Below are 27,255 nucleotides of genomic sequence, written 5' to 3'. Positions count from 1 at the left end.
GAGGGAGGGAGGGAAGTGTTCCCTGGGGACTGAGCTGTGTGTCCCTGGCAGCCACTGGGTTTATCCTGCCTCAGCCACGCTGGCTTTGTCCCCTGGATCTCAGGGGCTGGCACCTGATGGTCACGTTGCTACGCGACTGCCAGGTCACAGGCAGAGCAAACACTCCTCCCCTCTGCCATGAGAGCCCTGCTCTGCTCTTCTCCCAGTTCTTTCATCAGCTCCCTAGAAAAGCCAGGGGCCTCTCAAGTGGATTTATAGCCCTGCTGTATTTATGGCACTGTGGTGGACACGTCCCATCCTCCTCGCCCACAGGAGGACACAGATAAACCAGATTAAAATGTCTGTCACCCCGACTGATGGCCATAATTTCTCAAAGTAAATGGTGGCCAAAATTGGGAGTGGGATCTGGAGCTCTCTTCCTGAACCTTCTGATCAAACCTCTTAATTACACTTTAATTAGTACAAGGTAAGCAAGCGCATCCTCTCCCTTCTTCCTCCTTTTCCTTCTCTTAGCGGGCTCCTTTTCCCTATCCCACGGGCTGGTCACTGCCACTGAGGAGCAGATGGTTTCCAGCCAAGTGTTTCCATGCTCTATTTAAAAATCTTGAAGCTTGGTGTCTCCATAAGAACCACGGGAAAACTATAAATACACCGTGGAAAACGATCGCTAAACCAAGGTGCAGAGAATGAAAGCAAGTTTAGGGTGGTTTTAGTGGAATAATTGAGAAACGGTCTCTTCCTAATCCTCTTTTATCAAAACACACATAGAAGGTATTTTTATGGGTTTCTGCAGCCAGCCATTACCCAGGTATCTGTAGTTTAATTCACCCCTGTGCCACCCCAACAGGGCAATTGCCTCGAATGAACCCCAGTTTTACATCAACTGGCTGTGCAAAGAGAGTTCCTAGTGGGATTTAGGATTCCAATCTGGTCTGTAATTTCATGCACGGCCCCATAAGCTGATACATATTTTTAATTTCATCAGGCTGCCTGCGCTGCGAACACCTCCCAAGAGAGCCTGCGAACGTTGTTCCTATTTATAACACTTCCCAATCCCTCTCCTTGGCTGAAGGATAGGAACAGGCTCATTTATCATCACTGCTCTGTTGGCAGAGCTAACAAGTTGTTCTTTAATTCAGCAGAATCCCTGCTTTTTGTGAGCCAAAATTCCTTGGTCCCTTTCTAATGCTAGCTCGTGGGGGAAGGGCTGCAAGCTCTACAATTGGTTGTCACAGGTTTTAGAGCATTAGGGGGACAAAAAAAAATACCAAGAAACTCCAGGGATTTTGCCTTTGAAATTTGAACATTAGCTTTTACACTCGAAATTTTCACAAGATGGTATTCCTTGGTCATAATATTTGACAGCTTTGTAAAAAATTGTGTCAGTTGTGCGGTCGGGCTAGAAAGGCTGTAATTTATTTAACTTTTAGAGAGATAAAGCAGGAGTAAAAGCAGTGAAAGAAACCACAGGGCTTCTGAATCCACAAGTGAACATCTCCATTTCCATCTCTCTGCCTTACCCTCGTTGAGATGAAAAGACACTGCCTGCAGCACCTTCTCAAACACACTTCCAGCATCTGTGGACTGCTGGCTCTCTTCTGCTATCTCCAGATTATTATTTGCTTAAAAAAGAAATCCTTAGCAACCTTTCCTGGTGGTTTTAGCAGCTTCAACTCAGCTCATAATTGAGAAGTAATCACATCAGTTTGGAAAACGGCAGGAAACAAAACCCAACCCTCTTGCCTCCTGTTCCCACCGGGAATTCTGCGGGGGTGTCGTTTTCTCCCACAGTCAAATGACAGCCAAGAGTTTTGCTGCTCTTTGCCACTGCCAACTTATCCCATTTATTCCCTCATGGCTCTTCTGGCCCTGGTACATCCCAGAATCCTCTCTCCAGTTTGCAAAGATGAGTGTTTGGGTTTACTTTGCAGGGAAGAAGCAGGGGTTCAGCCCCACCACAATAATGCTTTGGGTGGGATTTTTTTCCCCCTAATTGAGCCTCTGTATTCCATAATGAAGACTTGGTAATTTGCCAAAGCTGAGTTAGAAAAATTAAAAGACCTCAAGGATAGAAAAGCAACATAAATTTGTAACACTAAGTCAGATCTTCCTCTGAAAGGTAACATATGGGGCTACTTTTGCTTACATAATAGTTTGCTTTTCTCTAGTGAAGTGCTATAGTTTTTCAATTTCTCCCCACCCTTTATATCTTTTAAAATGTATTTTGACAAAATAAGTGTTTCTATTCACTTCTACTTTCCATTTTCCTCTCAGTAATGAGAGCACCTCGACATATTTACAGTACATTGTAGTTGGTGGCCTTGGTTATTTTCTAATAAAATAGGGATGCTAAAGATCTCCACTGTAACCTGGAAATACCTTTCAGTTTAAAAATAAAAGCTGATAAATAATATACACATGAAGCTACAGACAACACGTTCATGGGGCTTAACAAGGAACACGACCAACATCTAGCAAAAATAATGTTGTTTTGGTTTTTTTTAATGTATGAAAGCTTTTCCTGTAGAGCCAACTCAACTTCTGCTCTGTTTACTCAAGTGCCACTGAGAGGAATTACAGAATTTTCATGTTTTATTCCCATTTCTCAGTTCTAAAAATTGAATTCCCTCCCTGTCACCAGTTTGATGGCTTCCATCTTGCAGGAAATAATATCTAACTCTGTGATGCTGAGCCTGTGGATCACACTGTTTTCTGAATGAGCAATCTTTGCAATCAGCAGAGACACCCTTCCCTTTAAAACAAATGATCTTTACGCTTGCAAAGTGCAGCAGCTTTCCAAAGGTTGAGATATTTATTAACCACCAGAATAATTCTAATAAAATTTACTTAAGTGCCACTTTGGGTTTTTTTAAAAACAAAATGCCAGCACGGCATTTTTGCAAAAAGAAATACCTCAGTCTCCTAATAAAACTAACAAAATTACCTTTCTTTTTTGAATAACTGTGGATTTCATGATATTATGTCTACATACCATACAGATGTGATTTAGTAATAACATGGACAGTGCAAAGTGATTTTAACGAGCAATTCTCTGAAATACTTTATGATGAAGTAGATTAGGAGAGGTCTCAGCATGAATCAAATGACACCACACAGTGAATGTGAAGCAACCCTTGGCAAAAACACTTTTTTTCCCGTTTGAAGCCAAAATACCTCATGGGACTGAAGCAAAATTAAATTATCACCACATTTTAAAAGGAAAACAAACTAAAGAGGAAAAAAAAAACTTAAAGAGGAAAAGAAATAAAAGAGAAATCTAAGAAATTCACATCAAAACAACTGAAAGGTTTGTGCAAACTGCCTTGAAGTTGAAGACTGAGAAAGCTCCTGTCTTATCATGTAGGCAACACAAATGTTGGCAGTGTAAGAAACTCTTGTTTGACACAGACCATTCGTTAAGCAAATAAAAAGTATACCCTTCTTTAATCTACGTGATTTACAGGAGAAGTCAGCAAAGGCATGGCGAGAAAAAAAAAAGAGGTCAAGCCTTGTTAGAAAATGATTTGGTTAATTACTTTTACCTTGTACTGAGACTCGCAGTTTTCGTTCCAGTCGGCGACTCCAATCCCTCCCCTGGCTTTGAGGATTTGTCTCTGTTCATTTGCTGGAGTATTGAGTTCAATTCACTAATGACATTAGCCTTGGGGCCTGAGAGAATCGGGCTTTTCACCTCTGGCACGTCCCCCCATAGCTTGGATGTCCTTTGGGGGACGACTTTCGCCAGGTTGGGCTGGGCACTGATGGGAGGCGGGGGCGGAGCGGGAGGAGGGATCACAAAGCTGTCTACAGTTTCCTCGATCAGCGCGTCCTTGTAAAGTGCATTGCTTTTGTTGATTATGGGCTTCATTTTTGGCTTAGGAGGTACTGGGGGTTTGTCCACCAGAAATGTTTGCCCATCTGCATAGACTGTACAAGTATCCACGTTCTCCCCTCCTTCCGAGGATAAGGTAGAGATGCTGGACACTGTTGAGATAGTGCTGGTTGTCTCTAGGTGATGGTCACTGCTGCTCCGACTGTCGACCTCCTCGATCCCGGAGTCGGTGACGTTGTCGAAGCTGTCGGGGGGTGGCAGGAAGGAGGCAGGCAAACAGTTTGAGAGACCCGCTTGCTTTTTGCCATCCAAGGAGTTTGCTGGCTGGCTGGGCGAAGGGGTGCCATTCTTCCTCTGCGCCATCAGGTCCGTCAGCGCCGAGCCGGGCGCCGCGCGGTCGTCGGGGATGTCGAAGCTGTTGGCGAACTCCAAGGGAGGGGGCAGCGGCTCGGTGAACAGGAACTCCTCGTCGATGTCCACCGAGGCCAGGGGTGGCGGGGGGATGCGGAAGGGCAGGATGACGGGGTCGTCCACGGAGCTGGCGGCCATGATGGTTTTGCAGGGAGAAGCCGGGGGCTCGGGCGCGGCAGGGACGCTCAGCTCGCTCTCCGCTTCCTCGCTGCCCTCCGGCCTCTCCGGCGGGGAGTTTTTAGGGCTCGGCTCCATCTCGGTTCCCTTCTCCTCCTCATCCTCAGGCGTATCGTCCGACTTTGCCGTGTCCACGGTGTGCACCATCAACAGGCCAGCCGACTTTTGCTGCGACGTATCCACGATGTTTATCAACATGTTCTTCTTCTCCTCGGCTTTCTTTTCTTTCCCTGCATCCATCTCGTACTTGTTCTCAGTCTCCTGCCGTCTCAAGAGGCCGCGGGTATTTTGCCTGGTGACAGTGGCAGTAACAGGAAAAGTCGTTTCCATGTTGGGTCTCAGCTTGGTGTCGATGTAAAGCGGTTTGTTAAGGTCGGTTTTGACAGCGTCCCCTTTGCCTGGAATCTGCTGTGTCTGCTCTTTCATGGCTCTGTCCCTGGCAGAGAGCGCGAGGGCAAGTGGCGAGTTTGGATCCAACAGCTTCCCTGTGACCGGGTGGACATAGCTATCCGAGCTGGGAGCACTCGTGGGCTTGGCTGGCACCGTACTGTTGTCAGTACCTTTCGTTTTGGACGGAGCATTCAATGTCCTTGAGTCGCTCTGGCTGCTGGGCTCGTTGCTGTTAAAAAGGTTTTCGGGCTCTCTGGGGGTGGGGATCGGAGATGGCGACATGAGCTGTCTGAAACCATCCTCACTGCTAAACATTGCCTCCTCGGTGAACTTGGACTGCCTCATCCGTGGTGTTGGTGGCGTTAATCCAACGTCCTCGTCTCCCAGGTCTGTGGAGAGGAAGGCCGGGGAATTGCGCCTCGCTTCCAGCCTCTTTTCCCTGTCCCTCACGGCCCCTGCGATGGCTGCTGCGAACGGACTGCTGACTCCCAAGCTGTCGTCGGGCCGGAGCTGGCCGGGCTGCTCCGAAGACTGAGGATCGATCTCCATGCTGCTCCCTTGGCTGCTTTTCCCGCTGCTGCTGGTGGATGGCTCTTTGACGATGATGGTTGGGATTGGAATAGAGCAGGTCTTTTCTGGACTGTCCTCCACGTTGGATTGTTTCACCAGCATCCCCTTCCTCCTGGCTGGCTTGGCCGGTACGTAAACCGCTTTGCTGGCGATCTTGCCGACCTCAGAATAGGGGTTTTCCGGCATCTGGCCCCTCTTGCTCCTGAAATTCGCCTGAGCTGCGGCACTCCGGTTGTACAGGTCTTCCGAGTCCAGGGAGTATCGGTCCAGCTCCCGCCTGTAATAGATCCCTTTGTCCCTGATCATCGTCCCCACGCTCTCGGGCCTAACCAAAGAGATTTTTGCACCTGAATTCTGGTTAAATGGAGGTTTGATCGTTCCGTAGCTCCGGGACGTCAGGGATTTGGGGGAGTTGTACAGAGAAGGAGAAGGTGGCGGTGGTGAGGGAGGTAAGGACTGTGGTGGTGGTGGGATATCTTCAGAGGTGTCAGGCATTGAAAGACTCCTGGTAAACTTCAGCATAGGAGGGGCCAGAAACTGCCGCTCTTCCTCTGTTATTCCTGAAAAATCAGAGAGGGCATTTAAAACCCTGCCACGTCCACCAGGATCCCTCACACTGCACTATTTCTCCATCCACCCCAAAATTCCAGGGTGCATTTCCCGCAGCACGAGAAGTATGCAAAATTCCAAAAGAGGCCTTTAGGTTGATTCCCACCATAATCATTCTTTCCTGTTGGACATCCCAGGTGCCAGGATTGGAAAGGATGCTACGGAATTTTAATTAAACTGATGTCTAGGCAAATGTTTGGGGTTTGTGTGTCGTCAAGGTGGCTGTAGAAAAGCACATTTTCTTTGAAAACTATTGAATAGGGAGGAGACTCTGTGCAGAAAAGTCATTTCTGCCTTGCTCTAACACTCTACAAATGCATAAAATAAAGCAACTTGGAAACTGAATGCATTTTTAAGATGCAATTGAAATTTAGCGAAGGGACTGTGAAGATCCCATTGGGGAAAAAAACCCATAATGTTGCATTTCAAAAGATGACATTATATCATTACAAATATGGCTTTTAACATAAATAAACTGGGTAATACTGGGATAGTTTGGATGCTAATTTTACATCAGCATAATGCATTTCTAAATTGATAAAAGTCACTGCTAAGATTACTAACAATAACAAAGAATGCCCAAATTTGGTCTGCTCTTTGTTTCTTTGTTGTAAAATCACCTAGTTCCATCATTTGAAGTGAAAAGAAGAGGTGAATTTTAGTTCATTTGATCAACAGGATTTCTTTCTAAACTACGCAGCATTACAATGCTTTCACTTCAATAACAAGGAAAAAAAGGATAACGTTTTGCCCTTTTGCAAAAGCTTTAACTGATCTTTTTTTTTTCCTTGTTAGAGGGAACATTTTAAAGAAAACATTCAAATTGTAATTCCATACTTGCCAAGCAGAATGTGGAAATTACATCACCTTACACACAAACTTCTTTTCTCATGAGCTGTGTATAAAGATTAAACACTCACTGGGGTCAAAGATGTCAGAGAAACAGGCTTTAGGAAAGAAGCCAAGTTACTAGAAGGATGTGATTAATGAACAAAACCATACAAGAGAGGCGTTTTACCTATGGATTTTTGTCTTCTCATTGTACCCCGAGGTATACCCAGAAAAGGACCTTGAGGGCTCCCTGGGACAGTGGGCGTCATCACAGCAATACCCTGTCTCTCATACATGGACTACAAGAGAGCAAACAGAAACCCCAACAGCATTAAAGCACGAAAGTCTCCCCCACATGGAAATAATGCCTCATCCATTACCCCTTCCACCGAGAATTCTTATGGGAAATAGTAAATCTGGGGTTGTTTTTGGGGCGGAGGGGGAGAGGAAGGGAAGCCTGGGCTTTGTTTACATCATCATAAAAGGACAGCAGCTGTAAGTGAAGACTGTTGATATTATTTACAAGGCAACAGGTTAAGGTGGATTATGGAAAAAGATGTCCAAAATGCAACAAAAGCAATAATTTTTTTTACACACAAAGTTTTGTAAGATCAAATTCTGGACTTGAATAATGCAATTTCAGAGTTCTGGGGTTTAATTTTTAACAGGTGCTATAGTATTAACATCAATTCTTCCCTTAACAAAGCAGTGTGCATTATTTAATCAAGGAATTAGATGCATTAGTAGGAATAAAGCAGTGCTTCATGGCTCCCACTCACATTCATATCTGTAGCTGAGGGAAAACATCTACTAGAAGGCCGCTGTTTTATAGTTGCCACTCTTGAGTCCACAGTTGCATTGTCTGCAATTCTTGATGGCTTGGAAACTGGCACTATTTCATCCACCTTATCTGTAATATAAAAGCATTCAGTAAAATAAATACCACTTGTCCAAAGAAATGAAACAGTTAAGTATTGCAAGGTCAAAGGAAGAGATTTACTTTTCAAAAGAATGCAAAGAAAAAGTTTTTTTGGCATTTTAACAAGGCAACGCTTGAGCATCATAAGTCGTGCAAGCCGAGCACTTTTTATTGCTGCTACATAACATGCATGCTTTAGTTTTAAGCCTGCATGCATTTAATGTTTACTTAGTGTGACTCGAAAAACAATCCTCTTCTTCAAACCTTCAAAATGTGAAGGGAGAATATCTATATAGAAATGGAAAGAAGACCTTTAGAAATAGTGAATCCGTACAGCACTGTTTCAAATAGAGATAAGCAGACTGTACTTAGTCATCAGAATTTCAGTGATATTTTGGACATTAACAAGTACTCCAGAAGTGCTCTTTTATGCCTATTCTCCTTAAGTAATCACATCCTGATTTGTTCACACTCTTGGACTTGTAGGCTAGCACTGCTAACTGCATCCTTTGTTTAAATGAAACTTTTGTATGTGTTGGTTTGGTTTTTTTTGAAATTTCTTTTAATAACTGTACAGTTTGGGAATGTATTTAGTTGTTGTCAGAAGCAAGCCAAAAAACAGGCAAAGTCCAAATCTGAATGAGAACTTCAACATTTGGATTTGGGACTCTGATCTACTGCATGATGTGATGGTAAAATACAGGGAAAAGTTTAATCAGGATATTCCAAAGCTGAGTGCTGGTATTAGCCCCGTCTCCAACTTTGGTCACGAACAAGGTCCATCAGCATTTAATACAAAATGTTACTCCCTCACACTGAAGACCTCAAAGTACAGTATAATCAACTAATTATTGCCTGACAGCTCCTTTTTTTGCCCGTTCTACTGCTACGAAACCAAGGCATAGAGAAATTAAATCACTAGCCCAAGCCACCAGGAGAGTTTGAGTTTGGAATCTCTACTAGAATCCAAACTGGAATCACACCAACAGCTTTCCTTACTACGCCTTCCATTGCATTTGCTTGCCTGTATCACGCTAATTTAGCATCTTTTCCTTTGAAGTTTCACCAAAATTAGGATTTCTTGCATAGCCTGTGGTGTTTCTGGGAGTGGAACACCTCAGCCTGGCTCCTAGGCTTCCGCAACACAAGTCAGAGCAATGCTACTTTTCAGCAATTGGATCCATCTCCCAAATAATTGATTATTTGTCAGACAGGGATAGTTACTTTATTAGGATACTACAGCCTTAAAAAAAACCCCAGGTTTTTGGTGATCTAGAGCTGGTGTTACTATCCCAAGTATTGTATTTAGGGATTTAAATTTTACCTCTCGCTGGAGAGCAGTGCACTCAGGGCCCTGGATATTGATATGGATGGGAATAAGGCAGGAGGAAAAGAGCTTTTGATCCCTCTAAACAGTAGATCTGGCTGATGCAAGGATGATATTTTAAATGGGAGAAGAAGAGAGGGAAGAACTTTAAGCCTTCAGGTTAGGAAGAAGGTTGTCCTAGAAGTGGATATTTCAGTGTCACAGAGGGTCAGGGAGCAGGCAGGAAAGGAAAGGCTGAGCAGGACCAGTAAGCTGAACACTGCTGAAAACTGTCTCACAAGAGTAGTGTTGCTGTTTCTTTTCAATTGAAGTTAGCATTCAAGTCTTTTCATTGGTCTGCTTTATCTTTTTTTGTGGGGTTTAAATCATCCAGTGGAAGGAGAAAAGGAAAAAAAAAATCTTAATATCGTCACATGTATTCAAAAATAAAAACCAACTTCACGTCACATTTCATAAGGCTTTGTAATACAAATGTCTGAAAGAAAAATATCTGCACTTCTGCTCAGCAAAAGGCATCAGAAAGCGACGGTGTAACCATGAACATTTACCCTGTACAGCAAAAATACAGCTGGACTGCAGAATGGTACTCAGGGGATCTATCACCAAGAGCTTCGACCGGGCAGAGATTTCTCTTAAGATTCTCCCACCCTTGTTCTCATCCCAGAAGCCAAAAAACTGGTCTTTGGGATACAGAAAGAAGGAAGCCTTGGAAACTGAAGCACTCAAAATCTGCACATGAGAAATAAAACTATACCATGTAAGAAGTGATCCCCTTTATTTTGAACAGACACATGTAACCAGATACCCATTCAGACAACAAAAAGCTACAGGGAAAGAGTGATGAGGCCATGACAGACACTTGGAAAAGCATGAAAATATTTGTTGGGGATGAAACATACATACCCTCCAACTGCACTGATTTGCCTAGACAATCCTAGAAGTCAGATCCTAGTTTTGGATCTGACCAAAATATCAGTTGGTACCAATTCTTAATACCATGTACTATTTCCATGTGGGGAAAAAAAACCTGGTTTTGCGTGAGTTTATTGCAGGTTTCTTGTCTGTAGAGAGGTTTTCAGCCCTTCTCACCCTACAGCTGCCCCCATTTGCCACATTTAGCCAAAGCACTCAGAAATGGGACAGGAGGGCGGGTTAAAGCTCGAGCTGCTTGCAAGGAACTCTTTAGGGCTTCCTTGCGTGGCACTTCCAACGGCAGCACTGCACAGCTCCTTCTCTTGTTCTACTGCCCTTGGATCAGAAGGCAAAGGTAGAGTGGAGGTTGTCATTTTGGAGCTACACCAAAAAATGTGAGGCCACAGAAGCAGCCAGCACGTGGAGACTGATCCCAAATAGCGGCAGCTACATGGCGGGTCCTGCGGGCAACGTCAAAATCTGAACGCCTGGCCACAACTGCCCCACCCTGCTGGAGTGAAAGCACGATGTGAAAATAAAACATCCTCACTGCCTTATCAAACGTGCTCCTCAGGCCAAGGAAATGGACTGGCTGAACTGCAGTTAGCTGCACTCAGACTCACCCCAGAGAAAGAAGACGTGTTGGGCCAGACCTTCACCCGCCTGTGCCTCGAGCTGTTTGTCTCCACAGCACCAGAGTGCAAACTCCTCCTGCACCAGAACCACATGTTCCAAATATACTCAGACTGGAATAATTTGTCAGGCTCACTAATTAGCTCTCCTCCCAACCTCCTCGTGACCTCAAATACTCTGCAGCACGCACTCCTCGTACCAACGAGAGGGGAAGCTCACAAGCTCGTGTTGGAAATTGTCTGAGGATAACTTTACAAATAACCCTGACAAAAGAGAGAGAAAAAAGCCACAAAACAGATGCAAAAATGGGCATCTGCTGTGAGGTGTGTCAACAGAGTGGCCCAAAGAAGCCTGCCTCCAATGGGATTTTTCAAAGGAATGCAGCTGGATGAAGGTCGAAAGGAAGGAATGTGGGAAGAGCCTGCACTGGAGGCTGACCATGCCAGCTACATTTCCTCCTTGAACCGGTCATTTAGCAGAGTACAGCCACAAGCACACACGCACACACACTTCTACAGGAGCAGTTTGTGGCCGGCTGGTAGAGTAACAAACTCTGATCTGCTTTGCTCTGAATAACCTCAGCCTCGCAGGAAGACAGGGGAGAAGAGTCTATGTCTCACTGGCCAGAGAGCACGGCTCAGCTGCAGTCACAGAAGAGGATTTTTAGGCCTATGATTATTCCCTGGCATTTTCCATAGAAACTGCTCTGCACCTTCCCGAGAAGTCACAACGGCGTGTAGAGAGTCAAACACAGGAGCCATGCTACACCTGTGAGAACCTGTCCCCACCGCTCCAGGGGCTCCTGGAAGCAGCATCCTTCCGGACAACTGTTAGGGATACCACATGTAAAAGCCAGTCTGATGCCTCTGCATGCATATAGCAATTGGAGTGCCACTATATTAAATTCCCCCGAGAGAGGCAGCACCAACAGATATAAAGTAATTTATTGCCAAAGTGCGTTTCCATCTGCCCTGTTGGGTTACCAATGGGACCCGTGCCCTGCTCAGGGTGCCAACCCTCAGGAAATTGGATGGCCTAAAGGCACAGAAAGTAGTTGTGTTTTATCAAGATGTAGGTCTCGTCTCTGATGAAAAGCTCTTAATCACAGACAGAGTAGCACAGTACCCAACAGCGTGTCATGACTTTTACTTTCTCAAGAGTTCTGGCTGCTAGGCAAGTTGCTTTTTTTTTTTTTCTTTTTCTTTTTCTTAAGTAATTAGTATCTGTGATAATTACAGGGGACAGTCTCCTCCTAATAGATTTGTTGCAGGAGATGGCTCTTATCCCCATAGAACACGTTGCTTAGTGACTCCTGTTCCGAATCCCCAGACTCTCTCAGAGGAAAAAGTATAATGCTGCCCATCAAGCCACCAGATCCATCATCAAATGAACTTTGAAAACGAGAGTCAGGTGCCCAGATAGATCTGGTGGCACATCACTACACAGCCCCCAAAAAGAGAAATATGAGGTATGATCCTGGCAACATTACTTATTGTACAACATAGCCAAGACATGTGGATTAGCTCCACCGAGGGTCTTAGGAAGTGAGCTGGTGAGACCCACAGAGGATAAGAATGGTCATGATCCAGTACAGGCTATACCCCAACACCTCAGGCTGGCATGCCAGAAACACCAGGCAAAGACTGATCGAACACAGTTTGGGAGGCGAGTATTGCCAAGACCTCTATACTTACCACCAAGTCCCGAGTGCTTGCTCAGAGGGGGTGGGATAGTGGAGAAAGAAAACTCAAAAAACAGCTGCCTCAAGAAATGACTTGTATTTGTAAGAAAAGCAATGAATGCCTGGCACAGAGTAAAAAAATGCTCGTATGAAGTTAAAGTGAAAGAACAGAGGCAAATGTTCTTCAAATACCAGCAGCACACATCGTTAACAGTGCAAATATAAACTACAAAATGTTAGACTAATCTAGTCAGCCAGAATACAATGTTAGCCAATGTAGGAAATGGTTGAACTCTGCCACCGATGGCCTTATGGCTAAGAATTAAAAGGACAGGCACATTAAAAAAAACTCTAAAAATCCTATGGAGTGGTTATTTTTTCTTCCCTCCCCCTTTTGCCTGGCGTGGAGGCATGGGCAGCGAGGCCCTCTCGGTTATGGCTCTCTGCAGCCGGCCACTGCGACAAGGCAGGGTGGCCTGCGGCGGGTCGCGAGAGTCGCTCGTCCCTTCGGCCCCTGGTAAGCACACAGTGGAGGATGCCACTGCGTCCTCACCAGTCCATGTCGAGGCACACGTCAACTCGACATGGGGGGTGGCTCTTTGGGAGATGCGCGTTTCGAGGACCTGCGTCCTCGGCTGCTTGAGGAAAGCTAAAATCTCTGACAGGTAGTTATGGATGGCTCTTGTGGAGGTAGCCACAATGCCCAGCTGCAGCTCCATACGGCCCATGGACTGGGACATGAGACCCATGGACTGTGCATGCTCCCTCTTGATATTTTCCAGCAGCTGCACAATCCTACTGTTGGTTTCCATCAACAGCTTCTCTCCCTCTGTTAGCTGGGGCTGCCCTCTCCAACCCCGATCCCTAGGGACAGGCTCAACACCGCAGCGCTCTTCATTCATCTCATCATTTCCCTCCTCCTCAGGAGAGTCACTTTCAAACTGAGGAGTCCTACTGAGTGACTGATCCCCGGGAGACTGTATGTCCATGGTGCACTCCGGAGTCCGCGCCGGCGTTTGAAATCCCTCAAAATCCTCCCCAACGTTGCTGTGCGTTTCAGACGAGGACAGCGGCCACTGCCAGCTCTCTGTGGTCCTGGCCGGTGAGTCTTCGTCAGAGGCAGGCACCGAGGATTCCTGTTCTTCGGCCGGCGTGGACAGCGAGCTCCCTCGGTGATGGCCGGCTTGCCCCGAGGATCCAGGAACCTCCCCATCTTGCTCCCCAGTGACATCTGGCAATCAAATAGAGGAGCAACAACCACTGTATCTGAGGCCAGGCAGATGGAGGTATCTACATGCATTGGACAACACATAGAAAGAAGCCAGTTGGGAAGCCAGAGTGTATGTGTTTGGGCAAACGGAAGGGCGGACTAAAGTTTAGTGACTGCATTGGGCACGTGGCAATTGGCGTCATTAAGCACTTTTGGTCTCAATGCACACTGTCCTGTACCCAGAACACACACAGCCATGCTGCATCCCAAGGCAGGAGCTACCAAATTCCCCTCAGCGTGACTGTGACAGGAAATGTCAGTGAACCTAGCGAGAAGCTCACCTATGCACTGCAGTGGTGTCAGTCAGAAATCCCTGGGACGAGCTCAGGGCCAAGGGTCCAATTGAGCTTCCTGGGGTGCCAGATGTGCTCCACCACTGGCTGAGGGCAGCCCTTTGTTGCTCTGAAGCACTGCTGGCTATCTTCACTTTTGTCCGACGTCTCACGTCACCCCCACCCAAAATCTCTCCCAAGTCACTGCTGCAGCACGACGGTGGCCGTCCATGGGATTTATCCCGCGAGCAATGCCCTCCCCAACATTTGCCGGATTTTCCTTGCTCTCTTCTCCAAACAGTAGGAAATGCTATCTGAGGGCATTGCTCACCGGGATCTCTTTGTCTCCTGGAAATGAACTGAGTTTTGCCCTCCCCTGGCCACCTCTTCCCTTGCCTGAGGGTGCGTGGTGGAAATCTGGGTGCAAGCTCTCCCCCGTGGCAACTCTAGAGACAAATGCCCTCCCAAAGAGCAGGAAGGGCTCAGGCTTTTGCAGCCACAGGAATCACCAGCTCACAGTGGCGCGTGTCCTGCACCGCTCTGGATTACGTGAGGCTGTGGCCAGGACTCCGTACACTTTCTGTTACTTCAGATAAAGAAAATGAGTCCACTTCTTTTTTTAAACTTTCTTTTTGAGAGGGCCAATTTGGTCATCAGAAATGGCCCTGGGGCAGTGTGGCTGAAGCGCTGCAGGAGGCAGCCCAAAGCCCTGCATTCCCCACGCTCAGGCAAGGGACGGCTGAGAGAAGCGCTGCTGTCCGTGGGATCATGACCCCACCAGGCTGCTGCTGCTCACACCGCAGTGGCCTCAGTGCCAGATCAGTGCCGTGCCTACTCTCTGGCATCCCAGCCTTGAAAAAGTTTTTTTGGGGTTTTTTTTTGTTAAGGATTAATTTCTGCTTTTTGAAATACTGCTCTTCAGACCTCGGTGAAAGCTGTAAGCTTATATCCGCGAGGTGTTGCTGAGGTCATGTTAAACCATACTTTTGGTTCTGTTTATGAATCAGGGCAGGGCTTTGTTTGATTTAAAAAAGAAAAAAATATTTTATGTGAAATATAATGAAATGAAAAAATCTTTCTGACAGACCCAAGGATCCCCCCTCCTGTATCTCAATCCCTGTCTACCACAACGTGGCACTCATTCTTTCTATACCCAAGTGCCTGCAATATTATGGTGCTCTGAAAGGGATTCTGTGTGACTTCATAGAATGATGACTTTTAAGTGCTAAAATAATGGATATTATTCGTGCATTTAGCATATTCACTACTTCAAAGTATTCACATTCAAAGTATTCATATTGTCTCTGCGTCTGGCTGGACTGTCCAGTTGCATGTTTTATGGAAAGTGAGGATGAGATTGTATTTGTAAAAAGGCATGAGCTCCTTATGAAAATGAATTTTAGGGACAAACTGTCATGCAATCATTGGCTCTTCCACTCCATGGAGATTTGAAAGGAACTATATATCAACCTAACTAAGAACTGCTTCTTCCTTGGCAATTCTTCTCCTGCTTTGTCTAAAACAGCCATAGCTGCATTCCTTCATTAGCAAAGCTCTCTTAACAACTACGGTGTAGGACCATGAAATTATTTCTCAGCAATTTCCTACTTGAGTACACATGAAAAAAAAAAAGAACAAAAAAACAGGGGACCTACTTGTACCACACAAAGCAAACACACACTTCAGTTAAAGTCTATGGAATAAGAGTGAGGTAAGGGATCATAAATACTCATTCTGGTAGAGCCACTGGTCATACAGAATGTCTTGGCATTTCTTTTAACATGTCAGCAGAAAATTCCCCTTATTTGAAAACCCCGTTTACCTGGCAAGTGTTCTAAACAGAGCCCGCCTAACAACTGGTAAGTAGTAGAACCAAACTATACTGGAAGTCAAAAACAGAAGCAAAACGAAATCAAAAACCTCCAAACTCCACACTGATTTATGTATACTTCTGTAAATGGTATCACTGTGTCTAGTTTGTTCAGATTCAGGGGGACCAGAACACCTTTGTTATTTGTGCATGTCTACACATTTGCCAGAGGCTCGTAAAGAAAAATTTCTCTGAAAAAGCACAATAATCAGTTTTTGCAAAATTCCTTATGTCCTATGAAATGTTTGCCATCCTCCCAATCGGCCTTCTCAGCCTTTCAGAGCTGAAAGAACAGCATCTGGCAATAGGTGACCAATGACACAAACGACAAAGGGTGCAAGCAAAGAGTCTGTGAAAACCCCTGGGCAGAAGGTGAATTGCAGAAACTCTTGGCGAATACTTCTGAATAATGAATACATGCACAGGCTTTAGGTTAGGTTGGTAAACTTGGCTGGCAATGAGAAGGAGGAATAACCATAGCTGTTATTATCTGTAACAAGGTGTTCAGCATCTCTCAGCAGCTCCGGTTTCTGGATGCTTTGGGAAGCATTGCCATGGGGCATGGGGAACCAAGAGTGTGTTACAGGCATGGCGTTCCACAGACCTTCCTTCGCTAAGGAGCAATCATGGGAAAATTGCCCGCAGGCCACTGGCTGACACCACCCGGATGAACGTGTGAGTATCTGCCCAAGAAATCCATTCCTTGGTGACCAAAAGTCACCCTGAACTCCAGGTGGATCTTGGTCAGATTGGTCGCACCAGTGCCTAGGCTGGGGCTGTGGGAAAGGTGTGCCAGGCACAGCAGGGGCACTGCAAAACTGGGTTCAGCCAGAAACTGTCCTTATGCTTGAACAGCTGACCGAGTGACCTCAACTAAATGCCTTTAATTCCTTGGAAAAGGGGTCACTTCCAAAAAAAAGAGAGAGAGAGGCCACTACAACTGTGAAGTCAAAATCGGCCATGGATCAAACCATGAACCAACAGGGCTGACCTCACTTGGTTGTTAATTTGCTTTAAAAAAAACCAAATCTCTTTCTTTTCAAGCTTTAAGTAGAGTGGGTACAAAGAAGCACAGCTGGCTTCCTTGGGTGTGAAGCAAAGGGAGGAGGTCAGATTCCCTGATCTTTCCAGCAACTTCCACCTGACACACCATTCCTACATGCAGCATTTTGCTCACAGTGCTAGATGCAACTTACAGGAAAAATAGGTCACTTCTGTCTTTTACAGGTATCTTTATAGCAAGTGATAGCAGCCATCAAACCTGCAGCCTCCAAGGTTCACGTTGCTAACCTCATGTCCCTTGCTCTGCCAGGGCAGGACTTCCATCTCCATCCTTAAATGACCAAGGAAGGGAGTCAGGAGGGAGCGTGTGTGTGGGCTAAAGGGAGCAGAAACATCTGGAAGTCAGTGACTTCAGTTTTAGTGTTTGATCACTGCGGGTACTACGCGGCTATTTCCAAAAAGCCCCCTGGGACCCGCAGGTTTCTGAAGGCTGTCTTTTGTTTGACCTCTCTGACTCTGCTGTGTTTAAGGAAAAAAAGAGATCTGGTATTAAAGGGGTCCATACAACAGGAACTGGTGAGCCTCCACCCAAGTCCTGGCTATCTCCCTTTCTCCCCTGATGGACAGGTTCTCTGTTTCTGCAGTGGAGAAGAATCTGCCGGACAGATTCTCTGTTCCTGCTGCTTGTCCGGGTGTTTCCCTGGGCTGACACAGAGCCTGGTCTGACGTGGTGGATCAGCAGGTGCTCCTGGAGGCCACAGGAGAGCTGCTCCAAGTGTGCCTGCAGGGAAGAGCTGTGGTTTGCCCCATCCTGCCCTGAGCATGCTGATCAAAGCCAAGTTTATTCCAGCCTTTAGGTTCATGAATATGTCCATTATTTTGGAGCACTGCTATTCCGTGCGGTCTCCTCGCACCACAACGTTCATTACCACTGGGAGTCCTTTGTGTTGGTCATTAGGCATGTTTAGGATTGTAGCAATTACTGGGTTGAGATACACAGAGAACTACTGAATGGTTGACTCAGCTGCAGGGGTAGAGGACTGAGACAGAGGCCAAGAACAGAGCAGGGCTTTGGATATACACAAACTTCGGAGACATCAGAAGTATTTCTTTAACTTTTGTTCACCGAAGAACATTTGAGATTTATGCCTGTGTTGTGCCTTACCTGCCACTTGGACTGGCAGCTGATCCCTCCCCTGAGATGTGCTGCTCTTTAAGAAGCCCTCCTTTTGAAATCCCACCATTCCTGTTTCACCTCTGCTACCGGATCGTTGCCTTTTCCATTATCTTTCCTTTTCAGACCGCCCACCAGCGGAGCTGCGCGTGAGGGCTGGGGCACCGTCTCCTCCTGCTGACAGACAGGTGGGTGGAGATGTTCCTTGGCCACAACAAGTGGGCCAGGAGCTCAACAACAGCGGGAACACAGCTGGGGAGCTTCCCGGGCCCTGCCTCTGCTGCTCTGGGCCTGGGCCTCTGTCTGTATCTCATCCTCCCTCCTGGGGTGGGTGCATTTCTCAAACTGCTTAGGTACCAAGGTGATAGGTGCCTTGTAAATACCTAAGATAGATACAGACAGAAACTGTACCAGGCACATTATGCAACACTTCAGACAATGCCAAAGGCACCTCAGTGCTGTAGGATCACCCACCTGGTCCAGCATCTGCAGGCAAATATTGGGCACATGCATTTTTCCTTTGGAAAAGTGATGGGAACACAGGGCATTCATTCTTCCTTGGTGGCAACAGGTTTGGGCACACAGCCCTTAGGGTCAGGCAGTGCCCACACAAGGGTTTTGTTCCATCTCCTTCCCTAAATACGAGTTTGCAGGTTTCGTTTAATTTCCTTCGTTAGCTGATAAAATCTGCTTCCTTGTCAATAATCTGCAAAAATGGGTCACAGAAGCAGCACCAAAACTAAAGGGGTGGTCTTCACATGTGCCTATTAAAAATGTGTAGAGATCCTTTCAAACGACACAAAAATATGGCTGTGGTGTTGCTTTTATCTTATGGATTCAACTTTTTTTCCGATTTCTTTTATTTTTAACTACAAGTAGCTTGTTTTTAGCATGAAGTGATTATGTATATAATTAATTTTCCATATCTGGGAAAAAAGAAAAAAGAAAAAAGCAGCATGTGAAACAAGTAGGTGCAATTGTTTGCACTGCATACCTTTTAGGTTTTTGGCACTTCCCATATATATGCCAAAGGCCTTGCCCTGCTGAATTTGTAAAAGAATAGCTGTGAAGTAACTGGATAAAAGCTTCAGGGGGAATGTCTGTGGGTGGGAGAGCTACTAAAGGACAAGTTGGGCAAACAGTGGGTCTGGGGATCTGGACAAGGCTTTCAAAGAAGCAGATGAACAAAAATTCTAGGGCGTCTTCCCAGTGCTAATGGGCAGGTGAGAACCTGCTGATTTCAAAAGAGAGCTTGGTCAGACCACAGGAGTTCATCTGGTAACCTTGCTTGGCACAGGAGCAATTTCACCTGAGGAGCAGAGCTCCAGTGTCCCTGGGGGAAAAACAGGTGACTGCTGTTTGGAGATGGTTAAAAACAGATCTGTGCCCACTGAGAACTAAGGGCTTTCTTCTCAGCTCTTCAAACAGGATCGGATGTGTAAAAATTCATCAAAGACCAAAAGTAGGTGAAGTATAACAAGGCCTTCAACACACCACTGAGCATTTGAAGACCAACCTTAGCTAGAGCATGGATTCAGGGTAAGAACATTAAAGGTTAAGATCTAAATCCAAATTTGTTGTTTAAGATCAAAAATTAAAGGGAAGAAGCAACAAATTCAGCCCACAGTTATGTCCTGTATAGTTAAAAATATCCAGAAATTGAATGACCTGAGTTTTCATGTGGACAATTAGGCTAATCCTCACCAATCTGCCACCACTACATTTTAATCTGGAATTAACTTCTTCCAGCCCCACCCCAGATGAACAATTTGCAGTATTGTGCTTGAATCACAATGCCCAAACCACACATTTACCATTCTGCAAACAACAGGCAGAGAATATTATTTTAGCAGTCAGCATAATGAGGAAATAATAGAAGCGCTTTGCAATACAGTCAAACACAAAAGGCACTTGAAACACTTTCCTTCTATAAAAATGAAGTAAAAATACTTGTCTGTTCTCTGGGATACTGTAAATTCTACAAAGTACTCTAAAATAAAATAAAAGAAGAAAAAAATATAAAATAAAGCAATAAAACATAAAAACTTTAGCAACTAAAATTAATCATTTAACATTGAGTATCTATAAATACCATTACATGATTTATGAAAACGCTTCGTAGGTATTCACAATAAAGAGCTCTCAAAACTTTCTTGAAAGAAAGCCTTATTTGTGTTTCTAGGGCTGAAAATAGCTTCACATTAGTACACACAAGTCACATTTACACATTATAACCACACCATCAAGAGTAATTTTAAGGAAGGCAGAAAACTGGTATGTTCAAATTCCTTTCTAGAGATACAATTTTCAAGTACCAGCTCTTTAACAGCATGTTCATTATTAAGGAAATAATGATACAGGCATTTAAAATACACCTGCAATGCTGAAGCCTTGCAATTCAGCCTACCTTGAAAGAGGAATGGTCATTGTCTAACACTGGTTTCTGTTCAAGAACAAAAACAAAGCAGAGAATATAGTCAATACCCACTCCTACCCTGCAAGCCAGGTGGAATTTAAGTGGCAATTTGACGTTCTGTTTAAGAGACAGCATTTGAAAATTTGGCCTAGTCACAAAAGAAAGGCAATCAACTCAAAGAAACCAAAAAGGAAGTGGAGGATCTAAGATACTTGCAGCCTTCTCTGGTCTTACACTTAACTCTCACGCTTCCACACCGAGGGGACAAACCAAACAAACTATGAGGAATTATCTAAAAACATTTATTTTTAATTAGATTAGAAATTAATTAACATGGGTACGTGAACATTTGAAGGAAAAAGAAAAAAAAAATAGCAGCAAAGGGAGTTTTGAGATGAGGGAGATAAGTCCTTCATCTCCCTGGCTCCTGAAAAAGAGAGAGAACACATTAAAAGTGCTGAAAGAGTTTTCCACTGCCCTAACTGTGCCATGTTGGGAAACACATGCAATTTTAACTGCTCCTCAAGCCCTCATGATTTTGAATATGTGCTTAGATATTAAATTGGTAATATCTGAGCATAGCCACACTCACATAAACCAACGTAATTTAATGTGTCTCTTTGCAAATGCTGCAAACCCCACATTTTCTGTAACACTTACAATTCCTCTTCCAACTTCTTTTATACCATTGTCTTGTTTGGCTGATGCAGAAAGGTTTTGAAAACCTTTTCAATATGGTCCTGTAGTAAAGAAAAACAAGTATCATGACAGGGCACTACATCCTCAAGAATAAGCTGATAAATTCAAAATAATAACAGTGTAGATGAGAGCACCCACACAGAGACTCAAGCAGCCTCTGCTCAGGATTCCCAGTGTTTCCAAAATGTTACTTAAAGCACCTCATGAAAGATAAATCCTGGTCTGAAGAAGTCTTTAGTACCAGGAGGTACCTGTTAAGTTTAGACTCCGTGCTACAAGTTGCTAATCAGCATGTTGCCAATTAGGTGCCAAGTTCTTTTTGGTGGAAAACACAGGTTTAGCACTGTTCCCTTTTTGAAACAGGCCGATTTTCAATACTTTTCTCTCACAAAGAGTTTTACAAGTACTTATATGGTAGCCACAGTCCTAATCCTACACTTACACTGCTGTGGAGCCCCCCAAGTTGCACTACAAGCCATAAAATCAGTAACCTCGCTGCGCCAACCACAAATGGGGCTGGCATTTCTTCACACAGACTTGACAAATTCCACCCAGAGTCACTGCTTTCTGCTTGAGATAAATGACAGCCCGATGACAACCTTTTCCTCATTACTACACTGCCACCTCATTAGAATTTCAAATTCATAATGCGAATCAATTACTTACAAGGGATAACCTTCAAGAATTCTTCATGAAGCCTGATGCCTTCTGCTCTCATCTTCTCAAATGCAGTGTCTGGTGAAGATCTGAAAACCTTCTTCCTACAGAGAAGCACTGCAGATGCTGGGAGCTATCACTGGAGCTGACGTGGTGAGTGCTGTAAAAGTTGCTTTGGGGGTATTTCCACTGTTCCCTGCAGACAAATCTCCATCATCAACTCCACCACAGTGAAATAAAGAAGTGAGTTTTGAACCCAGACGGCTTTGGGAGTGGTCTCTTCAAAGAGAACAGAACACTGAGAGCTAATCCACTGCTTGGCATTCATTTATATGTATTTGCTCTGCAATTTCATTGTTTCAGATGCCATTGGAAGGCGCCACCTTTGAAACAATGGACAACAGGAATGGGATGAAGTGGGAATGCTTATTGCAGACAGAGCTAATAATATTTCTTTTGAATGCCATCAACTGATATTTTTCTATTCAAATGCCAGTAAGACTTGATGCCAGGTAACAATATTCTGTGTTGATGATATCACAGTAATTCTGTATTTGTGAGGTGGTGACAGAATCTAAACCCTTCAAAGGAGGAAATCCTTTATTTATAGTTGGCACTGCAGCCCACACCAAACCCCAAAGGCCAGGACCAACACACATACTTTATCAGTATATGGTATATATCAATATTTTATATTGATTACCATATCGAATCTAAGAACAAACAAAGCACCACCCCTAGCTCACAACTGACACCCGTGTGACACTGCCAGCAGAATATTTATTAAAGCAGAAGAATTATTTATCCTGTCATTCCCATTTTGCTGTGGAAGTTTAACCTGCTCTATTCTTCATTTTGCCCCTTCTCTTAGAGGGTTTTTGTATTAGGTGTTTTAAAATTCAACACTGTCCACTTCAGCTTTCACTGAAAATCCCAAATTAATCACTAAATCAAACCCATTTCCTGGCAGCAAAGCAAGCTGAGGAGCAGGAAACTTTTAAGTCATGGATCTAGACGTTTACAGATCTTAGTGTATGGATGTGTTCCTTAAGGATCATATAATTTTAAAATTCTCCCTCCACATGGAGTTATTGGAAAGTCAAAACAAAAACTCAAGGAAAAGCCATTTAAAACCAAGCTCTCCACCAGCTGCATAAACTTCTTATGAACAGAGTTAAATTTAAAGTTTTAAAATATTAATTTTGAGGCTCCAATGATACCTATTTTCCCATGGTGATGATGAAAACTGCGACCTCAAATTTTTCTCTTCATCTTTCATTTCCAGAGTATTTTCAAACCTTCATTTCAATTTGCTGCACGAATATCCTGGTTATTCTTCAGTATTAATGGAATCACATTTTAAGTGCTGCCTCCAACAAGTTGCTGCTACATCTCTTGGTTTACACGTTGCCATAACTTACTCATACAACAGTTCTTGGAAAACTACAAGGCACAAGAGAGAAGAACACCTCTCCCCCATCCCACATATCCCACAAAATCCAGAAAGTAGTTTGGAAACACGACCCCTCCACACACGCGTTTCAAGGTTGGAAGCTACCTCTGAGTCAGGCAACTACAGCAAGCAGAAAGTCAGTGGCATAGATGAAGGTAAGTTTTAGTGATTCATGCTTTGTAACTGCAGTAAAATGACAGAACTGCCTGTGCCATACTGCTCCAAAGCTAAGGAATTTATCACCTATCTCTTTAGACACAGACACGCTATCTTCCATCCCGAATATCAAAAAATACAGCCTATGTCCTGCCCTGCCTTCCTTTCCCCTGCTCTCCCAATGAACCAGAACCCATCTCCAGTGAGAATCAACAAGACCAGTCAGACAGAACCACAAAAGTCACTCTTTTTATCTTAATGCCTCCCCCATCTCTGACCCAGAAAACTGAAGTTTTGGTTGACAGAAGACTTTACACAGTAACACAAAGATTTTTTTTTTTTAATATGCTGCCGAAACATATTTTTCAGTAGCAATGTGGTTTATCCTGTCATATTCTCTGAATGGAGAATAGCAAATATCCCTAGCTGGAGCCTGTGGTAACCACCTGAAAGGAGGTCAGGAAAGAGCAGGAAAATAAAGAGTGAAAAATAACCCAATCTCGTCCTATTAAATGTTAAAAAGGAAAAGCTTCCCTGCAGAGAGAAGACACTGCCTACAGCCTAGATCTCCTTTCCATGACACTGAGCCTCTTCCAAGAGCAGGACACAGCCTGTTTTTCACCAGCTACCACCCAGGGGCTCAGGGAAGTGGGAGACTCTTCCTTGGGCCAGACTCCATGAGAAGGTGGAAATGACACAGCCCCTGCTCGGGAGAGCTCACAATCTAGGGAAGCAAAATGACGTACAGGAGCATGGAGAAAGTGCAGCTCAACACAAACAAACTCTCTGTACACAAAAATACATTTATGGAAACTATTAAAATAGCACTGCTATTTCTACCTGCCCCCCTGCCTCGCCATCAGTGCTGGGATGATTGCGCAGTAGGGATCTAGGGAAGGTGGGTCTTTGGGAGAGATCTGAAGGAGAAGGTGGTGGGTGGCCTCATGAATCAGTCCAGGGAGGGCACTCCATGCATACAGGACAGCGTGGAAGACGTTCTATCGGACACTACCAAATAGTGCAGAGCAGCATTTCTGCGGGTGGGAAGGGCGGGTGTGGTGTGCGAGATCCCTGACCCCTGAGACAGACCCAGTGTGGGCGCGGAGGGCGCGCGGCCGCTCGGGGAACGAGCGGGGCACTAACGGGGGACCGCGCTGCGGGGACGGGGTCACTGGCCACTAACTCTCTGTGGCTGCCAGTCAGCACAGGAACTGTGAGGACATGAGATGGAAGGGGTTGGAAAAGAGTTGGGTACAGAGAAGGAAAAAAAAGGCAAGGTGAAGGAAAGGAGACAAAAGGAAGGAATGCGGGGGGTATTTTCGAATGTGGTCTTCTGTTTGAGTTTCTTAGTGTGTTTGCAATTTATTAACTAAATAACTAAAAAAACATATACAATAATTAATGTACATTTGACACCATAAAATAAACTGGACCGTATGCCAACATTTACATTATGTTATTATCCTCCACTATGGAAAGGTGAGAAACAGGTTAAACAAGAGACAAAATGCTTCCCCTTACCCTTCTTCTTCCGTACTGAAGCTTGGAAATAGAAAGGGAATGAACTGTGAATCAATTCTGAAGGTAATTTTTTATATGCTAAATCCTTGTCTGTCATTTTGAGCACAAACATTATCCTTCCCCCTAAGATGTCAGTCTCTCCCTGCTCACCTCTACTAAACAGGTATCTCTCAAACCACAGTAGATAAAATCTGATTTTGCCAAGCTGTTTATCAGGGTTTATGATAACCATGAGGAAGTTTTCCCCTCAGGTATTAGGGATACATGCACAGGTTTTTTTTTCTTCCTAAGTTCTTTTTAAAACCAGTAATTGGGGCAACTTATTGTCAAATTGTGTCAACATTGGGCATTTCCAAATCTTTGCAGATTGAAGTGGAAAGGAATCATTAGCACACTGCATCTTTTGGATTAATTAATTTGAAAGAGGACAGCTCAGATTGTCTGCTCTGTATTACGAAGAACAGAATAGCTCAAAACATGTCAATAAAACTGTAAGTAGGGTTCAGAGCCAGGCAAAGGAAGTGACTGTAATGACTGCAAGATGGATAATTTTTTAAAAAAAATTATGTTTAACTTAGCTAGAAGACATTACAAAACTAGGCACTCTAAGGGAAAACAAATGGGGACTTTCTATTTATATTTTTCTTCTATTACATAACAAGGGAAGAGAACATTCAATAAAATTAAAGGCATCACATTCAAAACCAATAAAAAGGAAATACATCTGTACACAGCACATAATTAGCCCGTGGGATTCTTTGTCACGAGACATTGCTGAGACCATGAGCTTCTCCAGCTCAGGAAAAAGGGTTACACAGAGGTATTGATGAGAACATCCACAGTGCTCACTTATAGGCACTTCCTATTTGGTTTGCACATGTATGTCGTGGAAGAAATGCTTATTCACTAGGGAGTTCAATGGCTGTAAAAATGTGGGTGTTCTCATAGCTCTCACAGATGTCCAATATATACACATATACATAGAGAGAGAGATAAATTATGTATAAATACACACATACAAGCTGTGTTTTATGTCAGGAGACAACTTCTAACTGATGACAGGGAGAACATTTTCCCTGTGGAAGCTTGTTCAGCTGCCGTGCAATTGAAGGATTCTTGTCCCTTCTGATAACAGCCCTTTCCCAGGGCAAATATGAAAATAGGTAGACCACAGATGTTATTTGGAACAGCAGTCACATTGTTTGCTAGGGTGGCAGATGTTCAGAGTGTCACACAAGTGGCATTTTACAGCCTTGTTTAAGAAGAGAGCAAATTTCTCCCACTACTACAGCTTTCCTAGGGGACAAGCACCTCTGGAACGTGGTGCAGGACTCTTCCTCAGAACAGAAAACTCTTGCCACTGCAATATCTGCCCCATCTGGATAAATAGGAGTGGGAAATGTGCTCAAAAATGGAAATATGTCCCGTGGCTGCTTGTTAAAGGAGCTGCAGTGGTTTCTGCTACTTGGTGAGGACAAACAGCAGATCAAGGGCTACAACCTGAGCAGGGAGTTGGGAAAGCTAAAATATGATGGTCTCCACTGGGGACTATTAACAAGCTATTCTCCCCTAGGGAAATGCTGCTTTTGCTGTAAGAACAGCTTCAATCTTCCTGTGGAAGATCGAAAAGTCAGAGAAATAGAAGAATATCCTCAGCTTGAAAGCAATTGGCAGAAGAGGATAATGAAGGGGCAAAAATGGTGCCTAAGTATTGCTGTCCCCTTGGGAAAGGTGGTTGATAAACCACCTTTACAAGCTCTCAGCAGTCCATGAAAGAAAAGCAAATGAAAAACACCCAGACCCACAAAGTGTGCTCCAGAAATAATATTTTACATTTTATTCCTGGAAGTAAAATGATGGAGCATTCACAAGCTGTTGATACCTAAGCTCCTAAACTTCCTTGCACATAAAAATCAAATTTTCTGAGACCTACTAGAGCTAAATAATCAGAATGGGGTGGTTATTTTGGTCTTCATTTGGTTGTTAGACCATAGAGAAGACAGCACCCACTTCAGCACCACTTTGCTGGGAAGACTTCCCACTGGAGTTACGTGACTCAACTCACTAAAGGATGGATGGGGTCCATCTGCCCCAGAAAACACTGACGTGCAGGGGTAAAAAAAAAGGGGCCACGAGGCTATGATTCCTTCCAGTTGGCCTTCAGATGAGTCCATGTCAGGAAAACCCCAAGCTTATAAAATTAAGTATTTAAATTGCTGTAGAATTACATGGAAAAATGGTTTTATTGTGTGAATTATTATCATCTACTGCTCTGCAGTGAGGGATGTGGTTTGGTTTTATACCCATTTCTCACTTGCTAAACACGCTGTTTTACTGTTACAGCCACATAGAAATGTGCACTGGGCTTTTCTCTTTTTATGTGTGATTTATTCCTATTTCCATGTCTTAGTCTAGCTGCAGAAATTCTACCTTTTAATGACCTAACAGATTAAAACCAGGAAGAAAAGAACAT

At 44.3% G+C, this 27,255-nt stretch overlaps 2 protein-coding genes across 3 annotated transcripts in view; both read right to left on the bottom strand.

Annotated features, from left to right (window-relative positions):
- SHANK2 (SH3 and multiple ankyrin repeat domains 2) overlaps positions 1–27,255 on the bottom strand; it is a 266,104-nt gene that overhangs the window by 7,001 nt on the left and 231,848 nt on the right. Inside the window, exons 20-22 of the mRNA XM_069016388.1 lie at positions 7,600–7,730; positions 7,008–7,119; positions 3,543–5,940 (exon numbers count right to left, since the gene is read on the bottom strand). Coding sequence (XP_068872489.1) covers positions 3,543–5,940; positions 7,008–7,119; positions 7,600–7,730 — 2,641 coding nt within the window. The remainder of the gene's footprint in view (positions 1–3,542; positions 5,941–7,007; positions 7,120–7,599; positions 7,731–27,255) is intronic.
- On the bottom strand, positions 12,218–20,439 carry LOC138111144 (uncharacterized). 2 transcript variants are annotated; one of them, XM_069016389.1, is made up of 4 exons: positions 20,288–20,439; positions 18,355–18,806; positions 17,872–18,263; positions 12,218–13,523 (listed from the first exon to the last, which is right to left on the bottom strand). In XM_069016389.1, exons 3-4 carry the CDS (start codon positions 17,948–17,950, stop codon positions 12,664–12,666), a joined length of 939 nt encoding a protein of 312 aa, XP_068872490.1. In that variant the 5' UTR covers positions 17,951–18,263; positions 18,355–18,806; positions 20,288–20,439; the 3' UTR covers positions 12,218–12,663. The 2 variants fall into 2 exon arrangements, with proteins under 2 accessions (XP_068872490.1, XP_068872491.1); XM_069016390.1 differs by having other exon boundaries at positions 17,872–18,054.

Source organism: Aphelocoma coerulescens, chromosome 5 (assembly GCF_041296385.1).
Source record: "Aphelocoma coerulescens isolate FSJ_1873_10779 chromosome 5, UR_Acoe_1.0, whole genome shotgun sequence".
Lineage (NCBI taxonomy): Eukaryota > Metazoa > Chordata > Aves > Passeriformes > Corvidae > Aphelocoma > Aphelocoma coerulescens.
This window is presented reverse-complemented; position numbering and strand designations above follow the sequence as displayed.